Source organism: Crotalus tigris, unplaced genomic scaffold, assembly GCF_016545835.1.
Source record: "Crotalus tigris isolate CLP2741 ecotype Arizona unplaced genomic scaffold, ASM1654583v1 scf7180000018168.854452, whole genome shotgun sequence".
In the NCBI taxonomy this organism is placed as follows: Eukaryota; Metazoa; Chordata; class Lepidosauria; order Squamata; family Viperidae; genus Crotalus; species Crotalus tigris.
Window position 1 is genome coordinate 114,457 of NW_024096861.1, and position 19,780 is coordinate 134,236.

The 19,780-nt window shown below is 34.9% G+C and overlaps 1 protein-coding gene across 2 annotated transcripts; it reads right to left on the bottom strand.

The window, feature by feature from the left end:
• On the bottom strand, positions 1-19,461 carry PLEKHF2 (pleckstrin homology and FYVE domain containing 2). 2 transcript variants are annotated; one of them, XM_039348655.1, is made up of 2 exons: positions 19,234-19,461; positions 1-3,489 (listed from the first exon to the last, which is right to left on the bottom strand). In XM_039348655.1, the coding sequence occupies exon 2, from the start codon at positions 3,473-3,475 to the stop codon at positions 2,726-2,728; it is 750 nt and encodes a 249-aa protein (XP_039204589.1). In that variant the 5' UTR covers positions 3,476-3,489; positions 19,234-19,461; the 3' UTR covers positions 1-2,725. The 2 variants fall into 2 exon arrangements, with proteins under 2 accessions (XP_039204589.1, XP_039204591.1); XM_039348657.1 differs by lacking the exon at positions 19,234-19,461 and adding an exon at positions 19,096-19,195.
• Positions 19,462-19,780: the final 319 nt, after the last annotated feature.

Genomic DNA, 19,780 nt, shown 5'->3' on the forward strand with positions numbered 1-19,780 from the left:
TCTGACAAAATTACAAAATCATTTATTAAGCCTTTCACAAAGTTGACTTAACACACAAGATAGCTTTCCAAAATAAAATTATGAGCAAAATCATAAAATTAGTAACCTTCTTTCACACTCGTAATCTTATGATTACTTATTTTACATTGTCAATTGGTAATAGCATCAGGGATTAATTGTAGCATATGCAAATTTTATTTGTATGCAATGACTGGATTTGAGGACTGATATGAGGAGTTTGTGGCCAAATAAATGAAAGTGCTGAAGCATACGTGCAGCATATAAAGATAACTGGGCAAATATAAAAATTACATTCAATACTGAATACAGATTTTTACACAATGTAGATTAAGCATTAAGAAAGTTGAATTATATGCACATAACCTACAGTTCATATCTGAGTTACGGAGAAGGGAAGATTTAACTAATCAGTAGAAAAAATAAAGTATAACATATCCAGCCAATTCAAAAAGTTTTCATTGGCTGCTTCATAAAAAAGCACACTTTGGAGGACATCCTTCAAACTATCCATTTCCAAGCATCAATAATAATTATGGAAATATTAATGCAGACATAATATAATGTAAGTATATGGTCTGCCATAAGAATAAACCTCAGCGAGCCCCATATGTTCGCCTCTAATGTTAACCTCAAAAGTTTTAGAATTAATTTGTTTGTCAAATTATCTAAACTCAATCCAATTTCACTCTATAGTTAATGTGATTTGTCTATAAGATTAACCACAATATGGGGTTCAGACTATACACTAAACTTTGGTTAACATAAAAAGGAAGCGTTCAATCTCTTTGTAACTGCATAAGGACAAGCCTCACTGAAGCTAATTATTGTCAGAATGAAACTGTTGTGTATATTATGGTATACTAAAAATAATCATTCTATTAAAACTACCTTTACTACAATTAAATGAAACTTTTAAATATTGTGTCCTCAAATGTTGAATTTTAGAGTTCAAGGAACATAGGAAAGCTGTGGGAGACCTGAGTGTTTAAAACATTATGTGCATACGTTTGAACTCCCAGCATTAATGCAAGGCCCTTCTCTATTTAGGCATTTGTGTATCAACTGGGAATTTAGCCTTCTGAATTCTCACCATCAATACAGCTGTTCTACAGATTCTAAGCAAGTCAATAGAGCCCACGCTTCATCACTTTATAGCTAGACTCCTGATATGAGGGGGTTTTTTTGCCCTAACTTGGATATTATACTCTTCATTCAACTAGATTATAGAATGGTAGACAAGTTCACAGATGTGAATCTAATGGTTTATTTAATAAATATAGTCAAACAGGCAGGAGAGAAAACAGTGCTGAAACTATGACTTACTAAGCACATTACTCAATATAATTTTTGCACAAATAATATTCAGCATGTTATTTATAAATTCTCAGGTGCTATTGAATTCTCACACAATTCTGTCAATGGACTTCTGTGTAAAACAATTAAACATACTATTATATAAAAATAGAAATATGTTGTGGGATTTTACAAAACTTTATAGCTAAGTTGACATTTCTCTAAAATTGACACCACTATAGAAAGTATATTGTATAAAGTAAAAAATTTACTGGAAATACCTTTTGTACTATTTGTCAGGTCTTGGTTTTAGACATTTAAAATAAAGTCACCTGCAATTCATTTACATCGTGAGGTCAGCTGTGTACGAATGTTGATATTTCAAATGAATAGCTAGCCTATTCTCCCAATTTGTGCTTTTAGAACACAGTTTATTTTTAAATCCACGTCCTATAGTTTAAAAATGTTAGTGAATGATCTAAGGATTTAAATATCAAATCACAACATTACAGCAAATAACATGATCTGAGACAAGAGTTTTCACTTAACCATACCTGATCATTATAAACATTTAACAATATCATACAAGTTTGAAAGTAGTTTAGCTATCAATCCATCTGAAAGATTAATTTCTTAAAAGCCCCCATTTGTTTTATTCATTTTGTGGGAGCACCATGCTTGTGATCAGCTCACAATAATCATTACACAATAGTGCTGAATTTGTCTTCATCTTGCATCTTAAGAAAATTTTCTTTGTGCAAGATGCTGGACAGCCCTCAGTTCTAGGGATGAAATCACAACCCTTATTACTGAAATCCCATTATACAACAGCAATTAATCCTAACAGCACCAACTGTTTCTTAGATCATCATGCCAGAGGTGCAAGGTTATTTTTTTTTTCCTGCAACAGTGCAATCATTACAAGGCACTGCTTGGTGTACAACATTTTGCATTGTTTTTAAATAGTTACTAACATTTCAGAATTTATAATATATAGAATAAAGGTAAACTATCAGTTTCAAAGTTTGGTTAGATGTCCTTTTCAATCTGCTAACCAAATTACCAGTTTCATACAGGTTTAATTCCCCCATCCTAATATTAAAATAATTCATTAGCAAAGAAAACAATTGTGTTATATTTTCTAATCTTCCTGTTTAGAGAAGGGGAACTGCTGACCAATTCACTTGTAGAAAGAAAATCAAGTATACGTGGCTGGAAAGTATTTGCAACAGTCAATCCCTGCAGAAAGAGTAATGACATTTTTGGAGGTTTAAATACTGAGGCACATATGATTCAAAGGTTTTTCAGGCAAATTTAATGGCTAGGGTAGATTTCTCAGAAGTTGTAACTAAAGGTTTTTCATACAACTCAAGTTCAAACACCAACTGTAATATAAAAACGTTTTCTTCCATTAGTCACTGCTGTCATCATCATCATCATCATCTGATATGTCATTTAAAGGAGGCTTTGGTGACTGGCTATAAGAGTCTGATCTTGTGGGCTGGCATGTTGACATCTCTCCCATGGAAAGGAATTCATAACAAAAGTCACAAATTCGCACAGGCTTGGAAGACTGACTGGGAATAAGAAACCTCTTTTCAGAGCAGGGTCCACAGACAACAAATCCACATTTCCGACAGTGGTGTCGACGATTCACAGGAGTAAATTTTGCTTTCTGGCAGCGCATGCAAACAGTGGCTTCTGAGTCGGGTACCCAGACAGCTGCATGCTCATTACTGGGCGTCTTCCCACTTTTGGACAGCAAATCAGAAACACATTTATTTATGTGGTTCATCCATTCAGATTTTTCTGTGGCAGTAGCAGCATATACTGCAAAAGATTTAGTTGGAGTTTTGATAAGCCATCCATTCCGCAAATCCCCCTCATCTTGGATAGATTCAATAGTGACGTTTTCGAGAGGAATGATATGTTGCTTATTATATTTCTTCTTCTGGATAACAATGTTACCATATACAAGGATATCATTGAATAAAAAAAACTGCCTTGCTTTTGGTTTCTTCCTACATAGCTTTGTTAATACTCCTTCACCAATGAGGACACGGCCAGGAATGGTCAGAGGCTGACCAGCAGCTCCAAAACAGTTCTCCACTATGCTTATTCGCCTAGTATTTGCTTCACTGTTTGCCAAGCGATCCACCATTTTTCCCCACGTTCCTGCAACAGACAAGAATAAATAATTAAGGCACTATAACTATTCAATCAGAAGCTATATATGAAGTATAACATATATAGCTGACAACGCCGCCCCACCCTTATTTAAATACATACAGGATGTTTTCAAAAATAAGAGGGAATTTCTAGAGTATCAACTAAAACCCCCAAAACACTCTTAAGAATTGGAGACAATCTTCCACTCCCAGTATATGTGCAGAGTAAAAATGACGACCTTGAAAGTATTGTGCAGGAAAAAAGGAGTGAAGCATTTTTTAAAATCAAAAACAAGATAACAAATAGAAGCGGCTCAATCGCTAGCCTCCCTAATACACTGAATTATAAGGAGGAGGAAGAGATAAAGCACCACCATCCCTCTTGCAAGATCTTGTTATTATAGCCAATCTCAATAGAAATGGTTGTAGTCTTCCTGTGGAGTGGTTTCCAAGTCTGGTCTACCAGCAGGACCAACAATATATTGATGCAGGAGAATCCTGTTGAATTTGGTAGGGAACATTGCTACTTGAAAGCTGTGACTTGAATTTTCAATTAACCACTTTGTGTTTCATTTAAATTGTGTATGAAATAAATGAGACAGATTGTGAGCTAATAGAACCAAAACCTATACAATATTGGAAGTTCCAGATTTTACTTGAGACAATCCAAACAAGTCTTGTGAGGCAAGTAGGACTAACTAGTATGCCTCTCTCTTCTCCCCACCTCTCTTTGTGTGGCCTGTGCTATTCACAAAATTTTTTTGCTCCTCCTTTTCTCTTATTTCTTTTAACCATGCTCCGATGTTCCCTATAATTTTTAATATGTTGTGTATGGGAAAAAAATTATACAGCTTTCCCCAAATCAAGCTCAAATTTGTGCACCACTATAAAAGCAAATTATAAACAGATGGTTGGCTTATCAATTAAGAAAGAAACAGAGACAGAGAATTATAGACAAAATAAATTATAATGGTAAATTAGTTTATCAGAAGGAGTTGATTAAGAAATCTTTTTTAGATTATTATCAAAAATTATATAAGAGTACTAATGTACAAACTTTAAATATAAATAATTATTTAAGTGAGGCCAACTTCCCTAAATTAACAGAAGATCAGAAACAAGAAATTAATGGTTTAATCACCAATGAGGAAATTGTTGACAGTTATTAAGCAATTAAAAGTAGGTAAAGCACCGGGTACGGATGGTTTGACATCCATTTATTATAAAACCTTGGTAGAAGAGATGATTCAACCTTTATGTGAGCTTTTTAATAATATACTACAGGGTTCAGAGATTCCTCCGTCATGGCGTAGAGCTTTTATATCTTTGATTCCAAAAGAGGATCAAGATCTCACTTTACCGAAGAATTATAGGCCCATATCTCTTTTAAATGTAGATTATAAGATTTTTGCAAAAATTTTAGCTAATAGGCTTATGAGGGTTTTGCATCAGCTTATACATAAGGACCAATCGGGTTTTATAACTGGTAGGTATATGAAGAATAATGTTAGACAAATTATTAATTTATTAGAATATTTAGATAAGAATAACCAAATTTCCGCAGGGCTGATATTTTTAGATGCTGAAAAAGCTTTTGATCAATTGAATTGGCAGTTTATGTTAAGATTAATTGAGGAAATGAATTTTGGAGAAAAAATATCACAAGCTTTTGGTGCTATATATCAAAAACAAACGGCACAACTTATTGTTAATGGGGGTTTGTCAGAGGTTTTTACAATAGAAAAAGGTACAAGACAGGGATGTCCATTGTCACCGTTACTGTTTGTTTTAACTCTGGAAATTTTGTTGATCAAAATTCGAGAGACGCAGGAAATAAAAGGAATAGAAGTTAACAAAAAAGAATATAAATTAAGAGCTTTTGCAGATGACTTGGTGGTTACTTTGTCTCAGCCTACCTATTCTGTAGTAAATTTATTACAACTGATTTACCAATATGGACGGGTTTCGGGTTTTAAAATTAATAATAATAAGACTAGAATATTATCTAAAAACATGACTAATTTGGATAAGCAGATTTTGGTTAATCTGACAGACTTTGAAGTTGTTGATAAGATAAAATATCTGGGGGTTACTCTATCTGTTTCTAATGTAAAATTGTATAAAAACAATTATGAAAGGCTGTGGGTCAGGGTACAAAAAGATTTGAAAAATTGGGAGAAGTTACAGTTATCTCTTATGGGAAGAATTGCAGTGATTAAAATGAATGTCCTGCCAAAATTTCTCTTTTTATTTCAAATGTTACCTATTTTAAAGAATGAGGTTAACTTAAATGAATGGCAGAAAAGTATCAACAAATTTATTTGGGCAGGGAAAAAACCAAGGGTAAAGCTTAAAATTATGCAAGACTTCCGTGAGAGAGGTGGACTCAAGGTACCGAATGTGAAATTATATTATGATGCTGTGGCTTTAACACTAATTAGTGATTGGGTTGATTTAACAAATGTAGAAATACTCCATTTGGAGGGTTGGGATTTACTTTTTGGATGGCATGCCTATCTAATTTTTAATAAAAAAGTGGATCGGGTTTTTAAATCTCATATTATAAGGATTTCTTTACTTCGGGTTTGGAGGAAATATTATAAAAGTGAGTTTAAAATACCATTATGGGCTATACCTTGGCATGCGATAGAGGGGATAAGAAGAGGAGTTAAGATGGATAGTGTTTCTTATGCGCAATTACTCAGGTGGGATGGTAAAAATTGGCAGTTAAAATCTTTGGAAGATTTAGCACATGAAAATATTATATATTCATGGTTTCAGTATAGACAAATAGCTGATAGATGGAAGATAGATCGTAATGTGGGTCTGCTCAGAGAAGATAAAAATCTTTTTAAACAAGTAAAAGATCAAAGGCGAACTCATATTAAGAGAATTTATGGGGTACTAGTAGAACTGGACTCAGAATCAGAACTAATTAAAGAATGTATGATTAAATGGGCACAAAATTTTGGTGAACCAGTTCTACTAGATACCTGGGAAACCATCTAGGTGAGGAATGTTAAATTTACACAAGCCCAGAACTTAAGGGAGAATTTTTACAAAATGTTTTATAGATGGCACCTTGATCCACAAAAAATGTCTCGTATGTATCCTGACTTACAGCCTAAATGTTGGAGATGTGGTTGTTTAGACGCTACTTATTATCATATTTGGTGGTCGTGTAAAAATATAAAAGTCTTTTGGATTAAGATATGGTGGAATATTCAAAGAATTTTTAGAAAGAGGGTAAAATTTACCCCACAATTGTTTTTGTTAGGTATTGTTACTGATTGTGATGCTAAGGAAGTTATATTGATGTTAAATTTGATTACGGCCGCTGGGCTGTTAGTAGGGCAATACTGGAAGAAGGAATCTTTGCCTACCTTGCAAGAGTGGTTTTTTAAAGTTTCTTATTTGGCGGAAATGGCAAAGATTTCGGCTTTCTTAAAGGAGCAATCGCAAGAGAAATTCTTTGCGGTATGGGAAAAATGGATAAATTTTATACAATATAAATTGGATATAAAAAATATCATTTAGCTTTCTAATAACTTGTATATAAATTTTAATATTTTATAGATTGTACTTTTTTATATCTCTTTTCTTCTTTCTCTTTTTTTCTTTTTTATTATCTTTTTTTCTTTCAAGTACTTTTTCCTTTTAATACATATGCTTTTTTTTACATATATTTTATTGTTAATTACTTTATAAATTGTTTATGTAAGGTATTTAGATATATTTATGACTTATATTTTTTCAATTTTTTTAAGATTCTTAAAAATTTTAATTAAGCCTATACTCAGCTCTGGGAAGATCGGGGGGGATGGAGAGGGAGGGTTGGGGTGGGTGGGCGAGGGTTGTTTTTTTTTTTTTTTTTTTTTTTTTTTTTTTTTTTTTGCTTTTTGTAAAAATATCTAAAAATTTTCAATTTAAAAAAAAAAGCAAATTATAAACATATGTAAAAGCAACATGGAAGAATGTTTATATAAATTTCTTAAAGCACAGAAACTAGGAAGTGTAGTATGTCACATATGTACATACATGCTTAAAAGTTGTACCTTTAGGTAATTTGTTACTCCTGAGAACTGTAGGGATTAGCCCAAGATCACCCAGCTGGTTATGTGCTTAAGATAGGGCTATAACTCACAATTTTTTGGTTTCTAGCCTGAACCATTATCCCAAACTGGCTCTAAATGAATATGCTATAAATCAACATAAGAATTGCTAGCCATGGATAATTACAATCAATACTTTATACACATTTACAATAGTTTCAGGAGGAACTGATATTCTAATGAAATAAAATAGAAGCTACAGAAATCTCCTTTCTCATTTATACTTATACTTTTACATGTTATTTACCCCACGTGCTTATTTTTATATTAGAATGCACAGGTAGTAATCCTATCATTCAGTATACTTTTCAAACTATTATGTTATCTAAAATATAGTTCAACTGTTACTCAAAGATGCCTAGACCTATTAAAGGAAGAGGAGTATATGCTTTTTTAGAAATAATAAAAAATAATAAATTAAAATGAACACAAGAGATTCAAGAGAATAGATGCTTGACAGTAACAACACCTGAACTGCAGGATGGAAGTATAGTATCTGCAAATTCAATATATTACAGCAGCCTGTTGAAATTGAATACTAAAAAAAAAAAAAAAGGATCAGGATGTAAGCACTGGAGCCATGGTAATCACTCAGTTCTAATGAGATTTTGAATAGATTAATGTATTCACAAGAAAATCTCTTTTAGCACTTGCTTAAGGAGAAACAGAAAAAACAATTTTGAAAGAATCTAATATATTTATACTCACCATATTTGCTCAGTTTGGATAGCAACTTTAATTGGAATTCTAATTTTAAAAAAACTTAATGAGCAATGTTGTTCAAATCAGGATAATCAAAGTGTTCTAGAATAGTGAATGCCAACAAACAGCAGAAATGGAATTCCTTGCACTTTCTAGCTGCTTTTAAAGAAAATATATAGCTTGCAAATTATTAAAACTATTTCTATGGTGAATGAAATTATTCTGAGAAAAAATGGGTCTTTCTAAACACTAAAACAAGACACATTCATTCAAAAGAAAGAGCAAGCCTGTTCTGCTATTTTAATAGATTGGCTGTAATGACTTTATAATTTATCACCTTCTATGAGAAGGCAACCCTGTGTGATGGAATTATTGGGCATTAGGCTGGTTTTACAACTTTTTCACTTTAGTACTTTATTACACCAAAAGAATCAAAAGGTGGCTATAAACAGTATAAGATTGAGAAACACTTATCTATTTGATATCTGTACATCTCTACACTCAGATTCAATCTTTCTCCAGCATTGGAGATGAAGAATCCACGATGGAGAATCCACCAGTGGATTCTCCATCTCCATGCTGAGAAAAGGCATCCAGGTAAGACAACGCCCCTTCTCAAAATCAAGAATTCCAGTGTAACAAATTCCTCCCAAAATTTCATTATTCCTACTTTATTAAATCTTCCATATTGAGCTGATCTCATACTCTGATACTCTTTTGCCTTTCTCCATCCTCTGAAGAAGTAAAATAACAAAAGAAGTCAGAAACTTTCTGAAGAGATTATGATTGGCAGAGTTTGTCCTCATGAGAAGTCACAATTTTGTGCGGTGGACCTTGGTGCTCTCTGAGCTTGCTTGTTTTCTTGTAGACGTTTCATTACCCAAGTAGATAACATCATCAGTGTTAGTGCCTTCTTCATGCCTTTTTGAAAGATCTGTCACATCTTCTCTTTATACATAGTGAATGGTCACATACATTAACAATAAATTTTGCTTTTATTTAATCCTTCTATTTAGGCATTTTCTATATGAGAATTTTAAACCAATTAGAAAGTAGCTCCAAGCACTTGTATTCCTACAATTAAAAGAACTCTCCAGCACCAACTCAGTTGGAGTGAGGTGAAATGATTATCACAAAGTTGGGTTGTTTTCTGATTTTTAAATGCTATGACTCTGTTCCCTCACTGGAGGGAACTCTTGGCTCACCACTCCAAGTTTCTGAGCTTCAGATTCCATAAGGGAAATATTAGATTAACAGATTTGTTGTTCCTCCTCAGCAACCTAAACAAAACAACAGGACTATAAGTGTTTTGTTAAATCTCCCCCTTCTCCTCAACAAAGGAGGCTGACATGGTCTTTTTTCTTTTAATTCACTCATTTTTACATAAAGTGGAAGTGAAAAAGGTTTTATTGCTGCAGGAGTCCCAGCAGTTTAGGACCTTCAAACTGAAGATGTAGACTAAAATATTACTATTTTAACATATTATTCCACTTCCCATTCTACTACTTTTCTTTCATATGAATGTACTGTATCTTTCAACTACTGTATTCCAGATGTGAAAATCCTTGCATCAGACCTCTGCTACTATATGCCTATAAAGTCATATGATATTCCCATGTAAAGTTCAATCTCATCTTTATTCCTATACTTTAACACAAAGCTTTTCCACCTTTTTCAGATTATAGCATACTGTCAACATGTTCACTTGTGTGGATATAAATCTCATAGGTGGGACTTCCAGGTTACAAAACTGGAAGTCTTGCGACATCACAGGTTGCTGAGACTTGAGAGGAGAAATGGAGGCAGTCTGGCTCTGGCGATGTCATAGCAATGGGGCTTTAGCTATGCAGCTATGCAACACTTCCTGTCATTTATTTGTGGCTCACTGATGCAACACATGCATAGACCTTTTGCAGCACCATAGCTGTTTAACGGAGAGCCAATAAAAGGTATTAATTTTGATTTGAAAAGTTCATCCTGATTTTCACTGAACAACCCACTACTGTACAGTGTTTCTCAATCTCAACAACTTTAAGGTATGTGGACTTTGACTTTGAATATCCCAACCAATGTGCTGCCTGAAGAATTCTGGAAACTGAAATCCACACATCTTAAAGTTGCTGAGGTTGAAAAACACTGATTAACTAGACCCCAATCTAGTTATTCTTTCATTTATTCCTATAAAATACAACATCCTATTTCTGGGCTTTGACATCTAATCCAAACCATAACTAACACTTTACTATACAGCACTGATCTCCTTTTAATCTAATGTCCTCATTCAGTAATAATTATATCAGGAATGCTACACTTGCATCCTTTACTGAGCAGGGACTGGAATGGACTAGATCTGAAAAATCCATTCCAATTCTCTAATCAGTTCTGCTTTTCATCTTAGAAATGAAAAGCTTTAGTCTTGAGCCTTTCTTATATATAGGCTTCTTTTCCTAACTACAAATGAATATTATTTATTATTACATTTATATGCCACATCTCTCAATTACAAATGTAACACAAAACAATGCAATATTTTGCAGCTTTATCCAAATTAAGTGGTAAACATTTGCAAAATCTGACTATGCTCAATAGTTCAGAGTTGAATTTCTCTACCTAAACATTAGGAACAAGACTTAATTATAGCACATGAAGAAAAGAAATTGATTGTTATTTTTGTTAACTATCTCATAGAAAAAAGAAAAAGTAAAATTGCAGATGCAAGATACCAAGAATATAATTATTCATTTCACAAGAGCCTAATATAAATTGTGATTGAATCCAGAATGTGGAATTTTAAAATTCCTAGTTGAGTCAAGTGTTTCAGTTTTTAAATTAAAGATTATCAGTTAAAAATGATCTTTTGGGGAACTGGGAAAAAACAAAGGAAATAAATGAATTATGACCCAAGTATCAGTTCCCTTAATAATGCTTTTATCCAAAGAACAGAGAAAGAGTCCAAAGCTCCAGTTATCTAGTAATTCCTGTTGTTAGCTACACACAATGGATTTCACAAATACAGCCACTTTTTTTCTCCTGTCAAAGAAAAAAGGCACCACCTTAGCATGCATAAACATATAGGTGGAGTGCAGAACAGTTTTAAATGAAGGTAATAGTAAGGTTTTAATGATGCTGAACTACAATTATATTAATGGAATGCTACAGTCACAGTCACAGACAACCACCTGCTTCCAGGAAGTTTTAGAATTCAGGAAAATGTTTCCTTAACTATAATACTCACTGATAACCTTGATGAGTTTGTCACTAAACTAATTTCACACAATGAATTAAGCCATGATTTATTTTAATTAGGTTGAATAGACCACAATGGTTGGTTCTCTGATGCCCATAGTTCTTACAAATTATAATGACTTATATAAGACTGCACATTAAATCAAAACCAAACAAATCACATTATGATCTACTGCAATGTATGATCTTTCCCTCAAAATAATCCAATTATCATGGTGAATTTGTGGAAAATATAGACGGTTACCGATAAACCATCTCAGGAAAAGAACAAAAAAACACAATAACATGAAATTAGAATAGTACCAAATAAGTTAAAATTACTTCTGTGCACTTTCAATCAATTATTCATCCACTTAGCAGTAAGCAATTGTTCAATGTATACTTCAATTATTTAAGAAGGAAGACATACAGTATTCATTGTTATCTAATTACTGCTGTCTAATTTAAATTCCAGATACGTACAAGAAAAAAAATGACCATGTGGATGTATATAATGCAAGATACTTGGATAGAAGTTTGTCTAGAAATGTTACAGTATCATCTTAGGCTTAAAAATTTCATTTTAGGCTTAAAAATTGTATGTATGTATGTATGTATGTATGTATGTATGTATGTATGTGTACGTGTGTATGTATGTGTGTGTGTGTATATACACATATACACAAACATACACATACACACAAACATACATACACATACACATATACACACATACACCCACCCACCCACCCACACATTACAAGGATTCAATCATTTTTTCTAAGAATTTTAGATACTTTCCTTTTGATTAACTCCCGGGCTTTCCACTATATTTTCTTGCCAACACAGATTAACATAGCTTTCTTCCCATAACATCATGTTTTCAGTTATTCCAATGTAGTAGGCCACAAATCAAATTTACGGTGAGTAAAAAGTTTGATATAAAATATTTCCAATGCTAGTTATAATACACTATTTTCCTTTATTTGAAAAAAGCTATTTGTGGCACATTTCATATGTCTGCCATGACACAACTTTGGTTGCCTTGCCAGTACTTAACAGAGCTGTTGAGACCATTCACACAAGTGGTAAAAATAAATAGTTGGCATAGGTGTACATTCAAACCCACTGCAACATCCTTAAACTACATATGCTAAGTTAGATACATCATCTGAATATGAGTAAAATACTTTCTAGATATTTATGTTTGGCATGGAAGGATAAGGAAAGAGAGGATAGTTGGTGGCAGAACAAATATATGGGCTATATGCCTTGCAGTTTTATTATCATGCTTGCCTGAACTCCTGCCAACCTAGCAGTTTGGAAGCATGCAAATACAAGTAGATAAATAGGTACCACTTTGGTGGGAAGGTAACAGCATTCCATGCACCTTTGGCTGTATAGTTATGCCGGTTACATTACCACAGAAGCGTCTTCAGACAATGCTGGCTCTTCAACTGTGAGTCAGAGTTAAGCACCACCCCTTAAAATTGGACATGACTGACATAATCGGATTAGAATACTGGGATTACCCGGGAAAGTTCCATTAACAATATGCACAAAAAGTTGGTTTGACAGATAAAGCTTTGCAGCCATACAACATTCCAATACTATAAGAAATTCACAATCCCCCACTGATTCTGATGCTGCTTATACAGCATTTTCTGTTTTGAATCATATTAAAATGATAAATAGCAGTGTTTTGCAGGAATAACCAATAATATGACATTAACTTGATAGCATACAGGGAAACTTTGTCCCTTGCTGCCTTACCAAATTGAAAAAGGTGGAAATTTGAATGTTTCATTTATGGAATGTCTATCAACTTACTGGTATTAATATTATAACCACAAATTTAATATTGCATGTAGTTTGGAGTATAACAGCCAATATAGTGGTATCCAATGTGATATCCAGTATAGAATATTAAATATATACTAATATTTGTGTATCACCCTTGTACATTTTGAAAAGACCAAAATCTATTCTTTAGTAGGCTCTTTCAGAAAGTAAAGATGTCAAAGATATCCATAAATAAAGTATATTATCAGATCATCTGCTCCATACTTTTTTGCCTAATATTCTACCCGCTTATACAAGTTAACAACTGAATTGATCCAGCTTGTATCTGGCAAAATACGTAGCCCCCAAAATGGGTGGAGGAGTTGCCCATGATTATAATAATAGGACTAAGATCTCATGACAAGATTTCTCATAAAGGTAAAACTAAAGAACCATGACAGGGTATAATAGTCAAAAAAGCAGATGAAGCAAATGAAAGTAAATATAAATAAAAAATACTCTGCTAAAGGGAAACCACAGAGTAAATAACCACATCCCTACCTTTCAGCTGTATTCTGAATCACCTTTAGAAGTCTAGAAACTATTATTTCTCATTTCCTTACAGAACCTCATTTAAAGTTTTAAAAGTCACTTGAAACAGATACATCTGTACAGTATTTTCTACAAGATCATCCAAAACAACCCTCTAATTAGAGAAATAGTACACATACCACACAAGTATAAGTGATAACTAATCTTTTTGTATTATCAGTTGCCAGTTTTAAGCTAAAGGAATGTCCAGTGCAAACTCTTCAACATGATATTGCCTCTGAACAGATATTTTATATATAGGTGCATGCTTTTCATTTTTTTGCTTCTATTAATCAACTACCAGTATTGTCTACAAGGAGGGTGAAAAAAGTTAAGATGGTGGTCACAAGTGCTTCAATCACTATTTTGACTTCTTTATCCCCCATTATAGATAGTCATTTATATAGTACATCTGAGTACTGTAGGTTTTCAACAGATTTCTTATAAAAAAGTAATTAGTCAATCAATTCCACATATATCAATATGGATGTAATATAAGCAAAGGCAGAATCATACATAATTACACTTAACATTCACAATAAAATAAATAAATCACATAGTATTCTCTATTTAATTTGCTATACTTAAATTTTAAATATCTTGCTGAAAGATTAATATCAATTCAAGCACTTTCTAGGAAAGGTATATAAAGAAATCAGATTAGTATTATATACAGAGTTTAGCTTTATCCTCACATGAAGAAATTATTAACTATAAAAAAATTAAGGTATTTTTATTGTGCTTACCTTTCTCGTAATTTTTCTAAGTAATACAATTTAAAACATTTATTATATTACCATCCCAAATCTGTGTCTCAGCTACAGTGACTGAAATGAAATCTTTTGCTGTATATAGTTGCTGGAACTCAATCTATTAATAAATATTAAAAGGAATGTACAGTAGTGATGAATGGGCTATGCAAACAGTCTGGTGTGTTCCCTATTGTGGGCGTGCTCACTCTCTTATAATCCCTTCCTCTTCAATTTTTCCTCCTCAAGGAGAGGGGGGACAAATTATTTCTGTAGGCAATCTTTCTTGTGCCTAAGCCATTTTTTTTCTTACATTTTCCCTCACAAAGCAGAGAGAATGGAGAAGAATGGATTATAAGAGAAAAAGTTAAACACACAGTGAGGAATATACTGAGTGGTTTGCACAATGTGCTTGTGGCTCCCAGTGCCTGAGCATGCTCAGAGCTGCTGATACCACCACATCCCTTTCACCACTCACCACTGTGTGCCTGCCTACTCTATTGTAATCCCTTCCTTTCAACCTCCCATTTAGGTTTGTAAAAGAAAAGGAAAAAAAGGTTGAGGACAGGAACAGACATACTGATTGCAATGGCAATCACATCACTGAGGGATGCTGTGAAAGTTATAAATACAGGCTCAGTCAAAGTTATTTTTTCAGCATCACTGTAATTTCGAACCTACCCCAATGATGTTCAGGAAACTATTCAGACTTTGGGGCAAAGGGTAAGTTGGATGGACTTTCTGTGGTTTAATGTGTTTCTGGGGCCATTTGCAAATCTTTTTTTTGTTAAAAACTTTTTCTTTTAATTATTTCTAATTGGGAATTGCATGGCCTATAAATTATATAAATGCAAAAAAACAAAAAAAACCCACAATACTAATCAAAATCAAAACAAAGGATCCAGTTGCTCAATACAGTGAAAAGTATATTGACAGACTAAAATCTTATTTTAAATTGCATTTTATTTTTTTTCTCCAAATGGACAAATCTTATCACACATGGATTCTCTATAGAGGTAAAATAGAACAGAGTACTTTTAAGTACTCCAGAATCTACCAGAGAAAATAAAAAGTGGGGAATGGGGTTAATAGCCAGGAATTCTAAAAATCGGGCCATGGTAGTTTCAGTCTGAGTGCTATAATGTTACTTTTCTTCTCTTGATGAGAAGGTATTATATAGCCTGAGTTCAGGGAACTTCTCCATTATTTACTGATCACTTCATGGCCAGACCTTATTTGTATAAAAGACATAACTAAATGACCTGGATATCTCTAAATTTGCTTTTAGATTCCTAAACAGCACATAAGAGCATAATAAGTTCAAGAATTTCCACACAACTAAAAAACAGGTATCCAGGTTAAACCATTCAAGTATCCATTAAGAATCTGACAGGTTATAGAGTCAGTGGTGAAATCTGAAGCTGACCTGAAAGATTGTTTTACAAATGAAGGCAAATTTAATATTTTAACTATGCTGAAATCATTAGAATTTTGGGAAATAATTTCAATGGCAAAATTAGATAAAAAGTAAATAATACATATAAATGTATGTTCAATTCTACATTGGAATTATCTGGAAATTCATTTTTTCAAAAAATGTAAATCATATGAGTGAAAAGAGACAGAGAAGCATCCCTCTTCCTTCACAGCAGGAAAGATTGCTTTTAGGCAGTTATGACCTTCTATTTACTCTTCCAAAATTCAGGAATGCATAATCAAATGTACAAAACAAGATTTGCCACTGATTTATTGCATGAAAATTTAAATCTCTGCAATGCATAGGAAGTTTTCAATTAACAAAAACAAATCCCACAATTAATAATTACCAAGGCAAAAAAAAAAAAAAACCACAAGGCCCTAAAACAGCAAGTTTTAAGATCTTTTCTTATTCTCAGTAGTCCAATTTGGATAAAACAATAAAGTCTAGTCAGTTTTAAACCTCTGAATTTAAGAATCACATTCTTAAACTTATGGTTTAAGTTTAACTAAGCCAGCTCAGAATAGAAAGACACAATAGTAAAGTCACATGACCATGGAATAAATACAGATGTTGCTCAATTGGTATGGCAACAGGTATCAACGAGTATACTGCTGATCTACCAACAGCCTAATATTTGGGCAGATAAAAAAATCCTAACATTTCTCTTTCTGCAAGTGAATCTGAGACTATTAAACTGATTTCTGAAGATCTGCAGCAATGCAAAAAGCCAAAACTATGCACCTATATTTCAGTTAAAAAAAATCCAGTCATACAAATGAAATTTATGATTTTCCAAAGTCTATGCACTGCAATAATTAGATAATAGTAGTTTCATTATTTGTTTTAGAACACAATTTATAATTTGTAAGCTACCTACCTAGTTTTTATATAAAACAGAGAAGCTTTCACTACAAATTGCAAGAATAATCATGCAATGGGTAAAACTCAAATTTATATTCACATACGTGTTTGTAAAAAGTGCAGATGTCAGCAGTATCATTTTAAAAGGAAATAAAACTAAACATAAATCATTGCAATGATTCATGTCATTTTATTTGCCTTTAATTAAATGTCATGCTGCAAACTGCTGGATCAAGAATGTGCCCATTTACCTATGTTACTCTTATGAACTCTACTGGTTGTCATTTTCTTCTATTTTTTATGTATAGATGAAATACTTTTGTAGCCAAAACATCCACATGAAACAGATTGATGAAGATCCAAGATTTGCAGAAGTATACAAAATATATACTGTAGGCAAAAAAATTGTTAGAATTTCCCCTTTGAAAGGGTTATTCAATTTCACATACATTTTAACAACCACAGTTCTTGTCCTATTGAATAAAAGAAATAAGAGTAATTTTCTAAAAATAAAATACTTAAGAAGGTAAGATAATCTGTACTTACAAAAAAGGAAAATATCAGTTTAAAGCATTAAAATTACAGCAAGTGAAATCTTGTTCGTAAAAATGAACTAATAACTGTTTTCACAAACACATACCGGTAAATCTGTTAACAAAAAGCAATCCTACAGAAAGCCTGAAACTGTAAAATAAAAAAGGAAACCATTCGAATGAACTATGTTCATTAGTAGGTACTATTTAGGCATCTTATAAAACTGTTTCTAGATAATTGTACTTTTAAAGATGGGATTACCTTGTTTAGAAAAACAAGTTTATTTATTTATTTAGAAAATTTATTTGCCACCCATCTTTACTGAATAAAGCACAATTATATGAATGCATTCAATTATATTGTAAATCAATGTGTTAAATGAACCTAACTATAGAATAGTTTCACTGATAATGTAACAGTGAATTTTGGCTGATGTAGTCTCATGTTCTATCAATATTAATTCTGCCTCATTTTAAGTGATATTTTTGAAGTTAAGTAACTCTTGAGTTCCCTAAATAAATAAGGAAGTGACATTCCAATACTATTAAAGGCTGATAAGGAACAAGCATTGTCATTTCAGGTTAAGTACAGAAACTGGCATCAGTTCTTTCTCTAAGACATCCAAGGAGAGAGTAATCTTTTTTAATACCGGCATTTGAGAATATCTCGGCTGGGCCCAACTCACAGAAAGAATACAAGACTAAACCCAAGAGACGTAACTTTTTTCAAAGAGGAATCCATGCCTAGCTAACCCTGTTGACAGGCGCAGGAAGTTCACTGTTTCCCGATACAAAACAATCGCGCTCCATCACGAAACTCGGGAAAAGAAACGCAACACACACGCGTCCTTTTTTCTTTTTCTTTTATAGACGGGCTTTCGACTTCCTTCTCCTTTCGAAAAATGTCGCTCACGAGAACGTTTGGTTCCAGCGCCAGAATGAAACCCCAAAAAAAGAAAAGGAAAAAAAGCGAGGGATCGAGACCGACGGTCCCTCGATCCGGAGAAAGGTGCGGGTGTTGGACGGTGCGGGTGTGTGGAAAACGATGTTATCTGGTTCGCCGAGAGGAAAGCAGAACGCGCGACACGCCGATCCGGGACTCAAAGGTGCAACGGAGAGCCGAGGAGGCGCTCCCATCTCCCTCTGTATGGAGACATTTTGCGAGCGCTTTGAGGCGACCGTCCTCTGGCTGTAGAACTGAGGGGACTTGTCCCCCGCTTCGTGCGGGGGCTCCTCCGAGGGAGCCCCAGGGAAGAGGGGGCAAAGACTGTCGCAAAAGGGAAAGAGCTCTCCAAGACTGGCCCGTCTCCGTCGGGTTCCCTGCCGCCCTCCTGCGGCCAGGCGCCCCGAGCCAAAGCCAAGTCAGGCGCCGCTACCGCCTCGACGCGAGGGCTCCGGGATGCCTGAACTCCCCCACGGCCTCCACCGAGGCTCAACGGCCCCAACCGACGGCACCTTAACGAGCAACCAGAGGGAGGGAGGGAAGAAAGAAAGCAAGCGAGGCAGAGAAAGAAATGGACCCCCGTCCTGCCGCTCTCGTTCCCTCGCGACTAAAGATGCCCGGGCTCCGCCGACTACCTTCCCCAACATGGCCGCGAATCCCCCTCCGACGGGGAAACTTTCCTGAGGTTCGCCGCCCCTCCGTCAGCCTCTCCCATCATCTGACTCGCTTCCCGACGGACCTCCCGACCCCTGCCGCCCAAGTGCGCCGCTTACTGAGAAACCGAAGCCCGCCTTCCCCAGGTCAGCGGCTGGCCGCTCTCTCTCTCTCTTCGAGCTTCCTCCGCCGCCGCTGGGACTAATCTGCTACCGACGCCCCGCCTGCCGAGGCGCGAACACACCCAAACCGGCCTCCCCAGTGCGGGGAGGAGTCCCAGCTTCGACCACAGCCGCCCGCCCGCTCCATTCCCGGAGGAAACTGAGAGGCGGAGCCAACGCCATCTTGGGAGAATCGGCGGACGTAGCGGATTGGTCGCTTGAAGGGAAAGAGGCGGCGCCAGCCTATGGCGGTTAACCCTCAAAAGCGAGGGGGCGGGCTTTTCGTTTTTAACGGCTGCGAAGGTCAGGGAGGGGGGGCCTGGCAGGGATTCTTTTGCGTGGTTTTGAGGAGCTGTGTGCGCGTTGGGCCCTCCTCTCCACTCTTAGCTCGCGGGCCCTGGAAGCGTTGGGTTAAGTATAAACTTTTAAGAAAAATTGCGCAACCTATGTGGAAGGGCAAGCCAACCTTGGATTAATCATTACGCAAAACAGGCGCGTGCTTAGG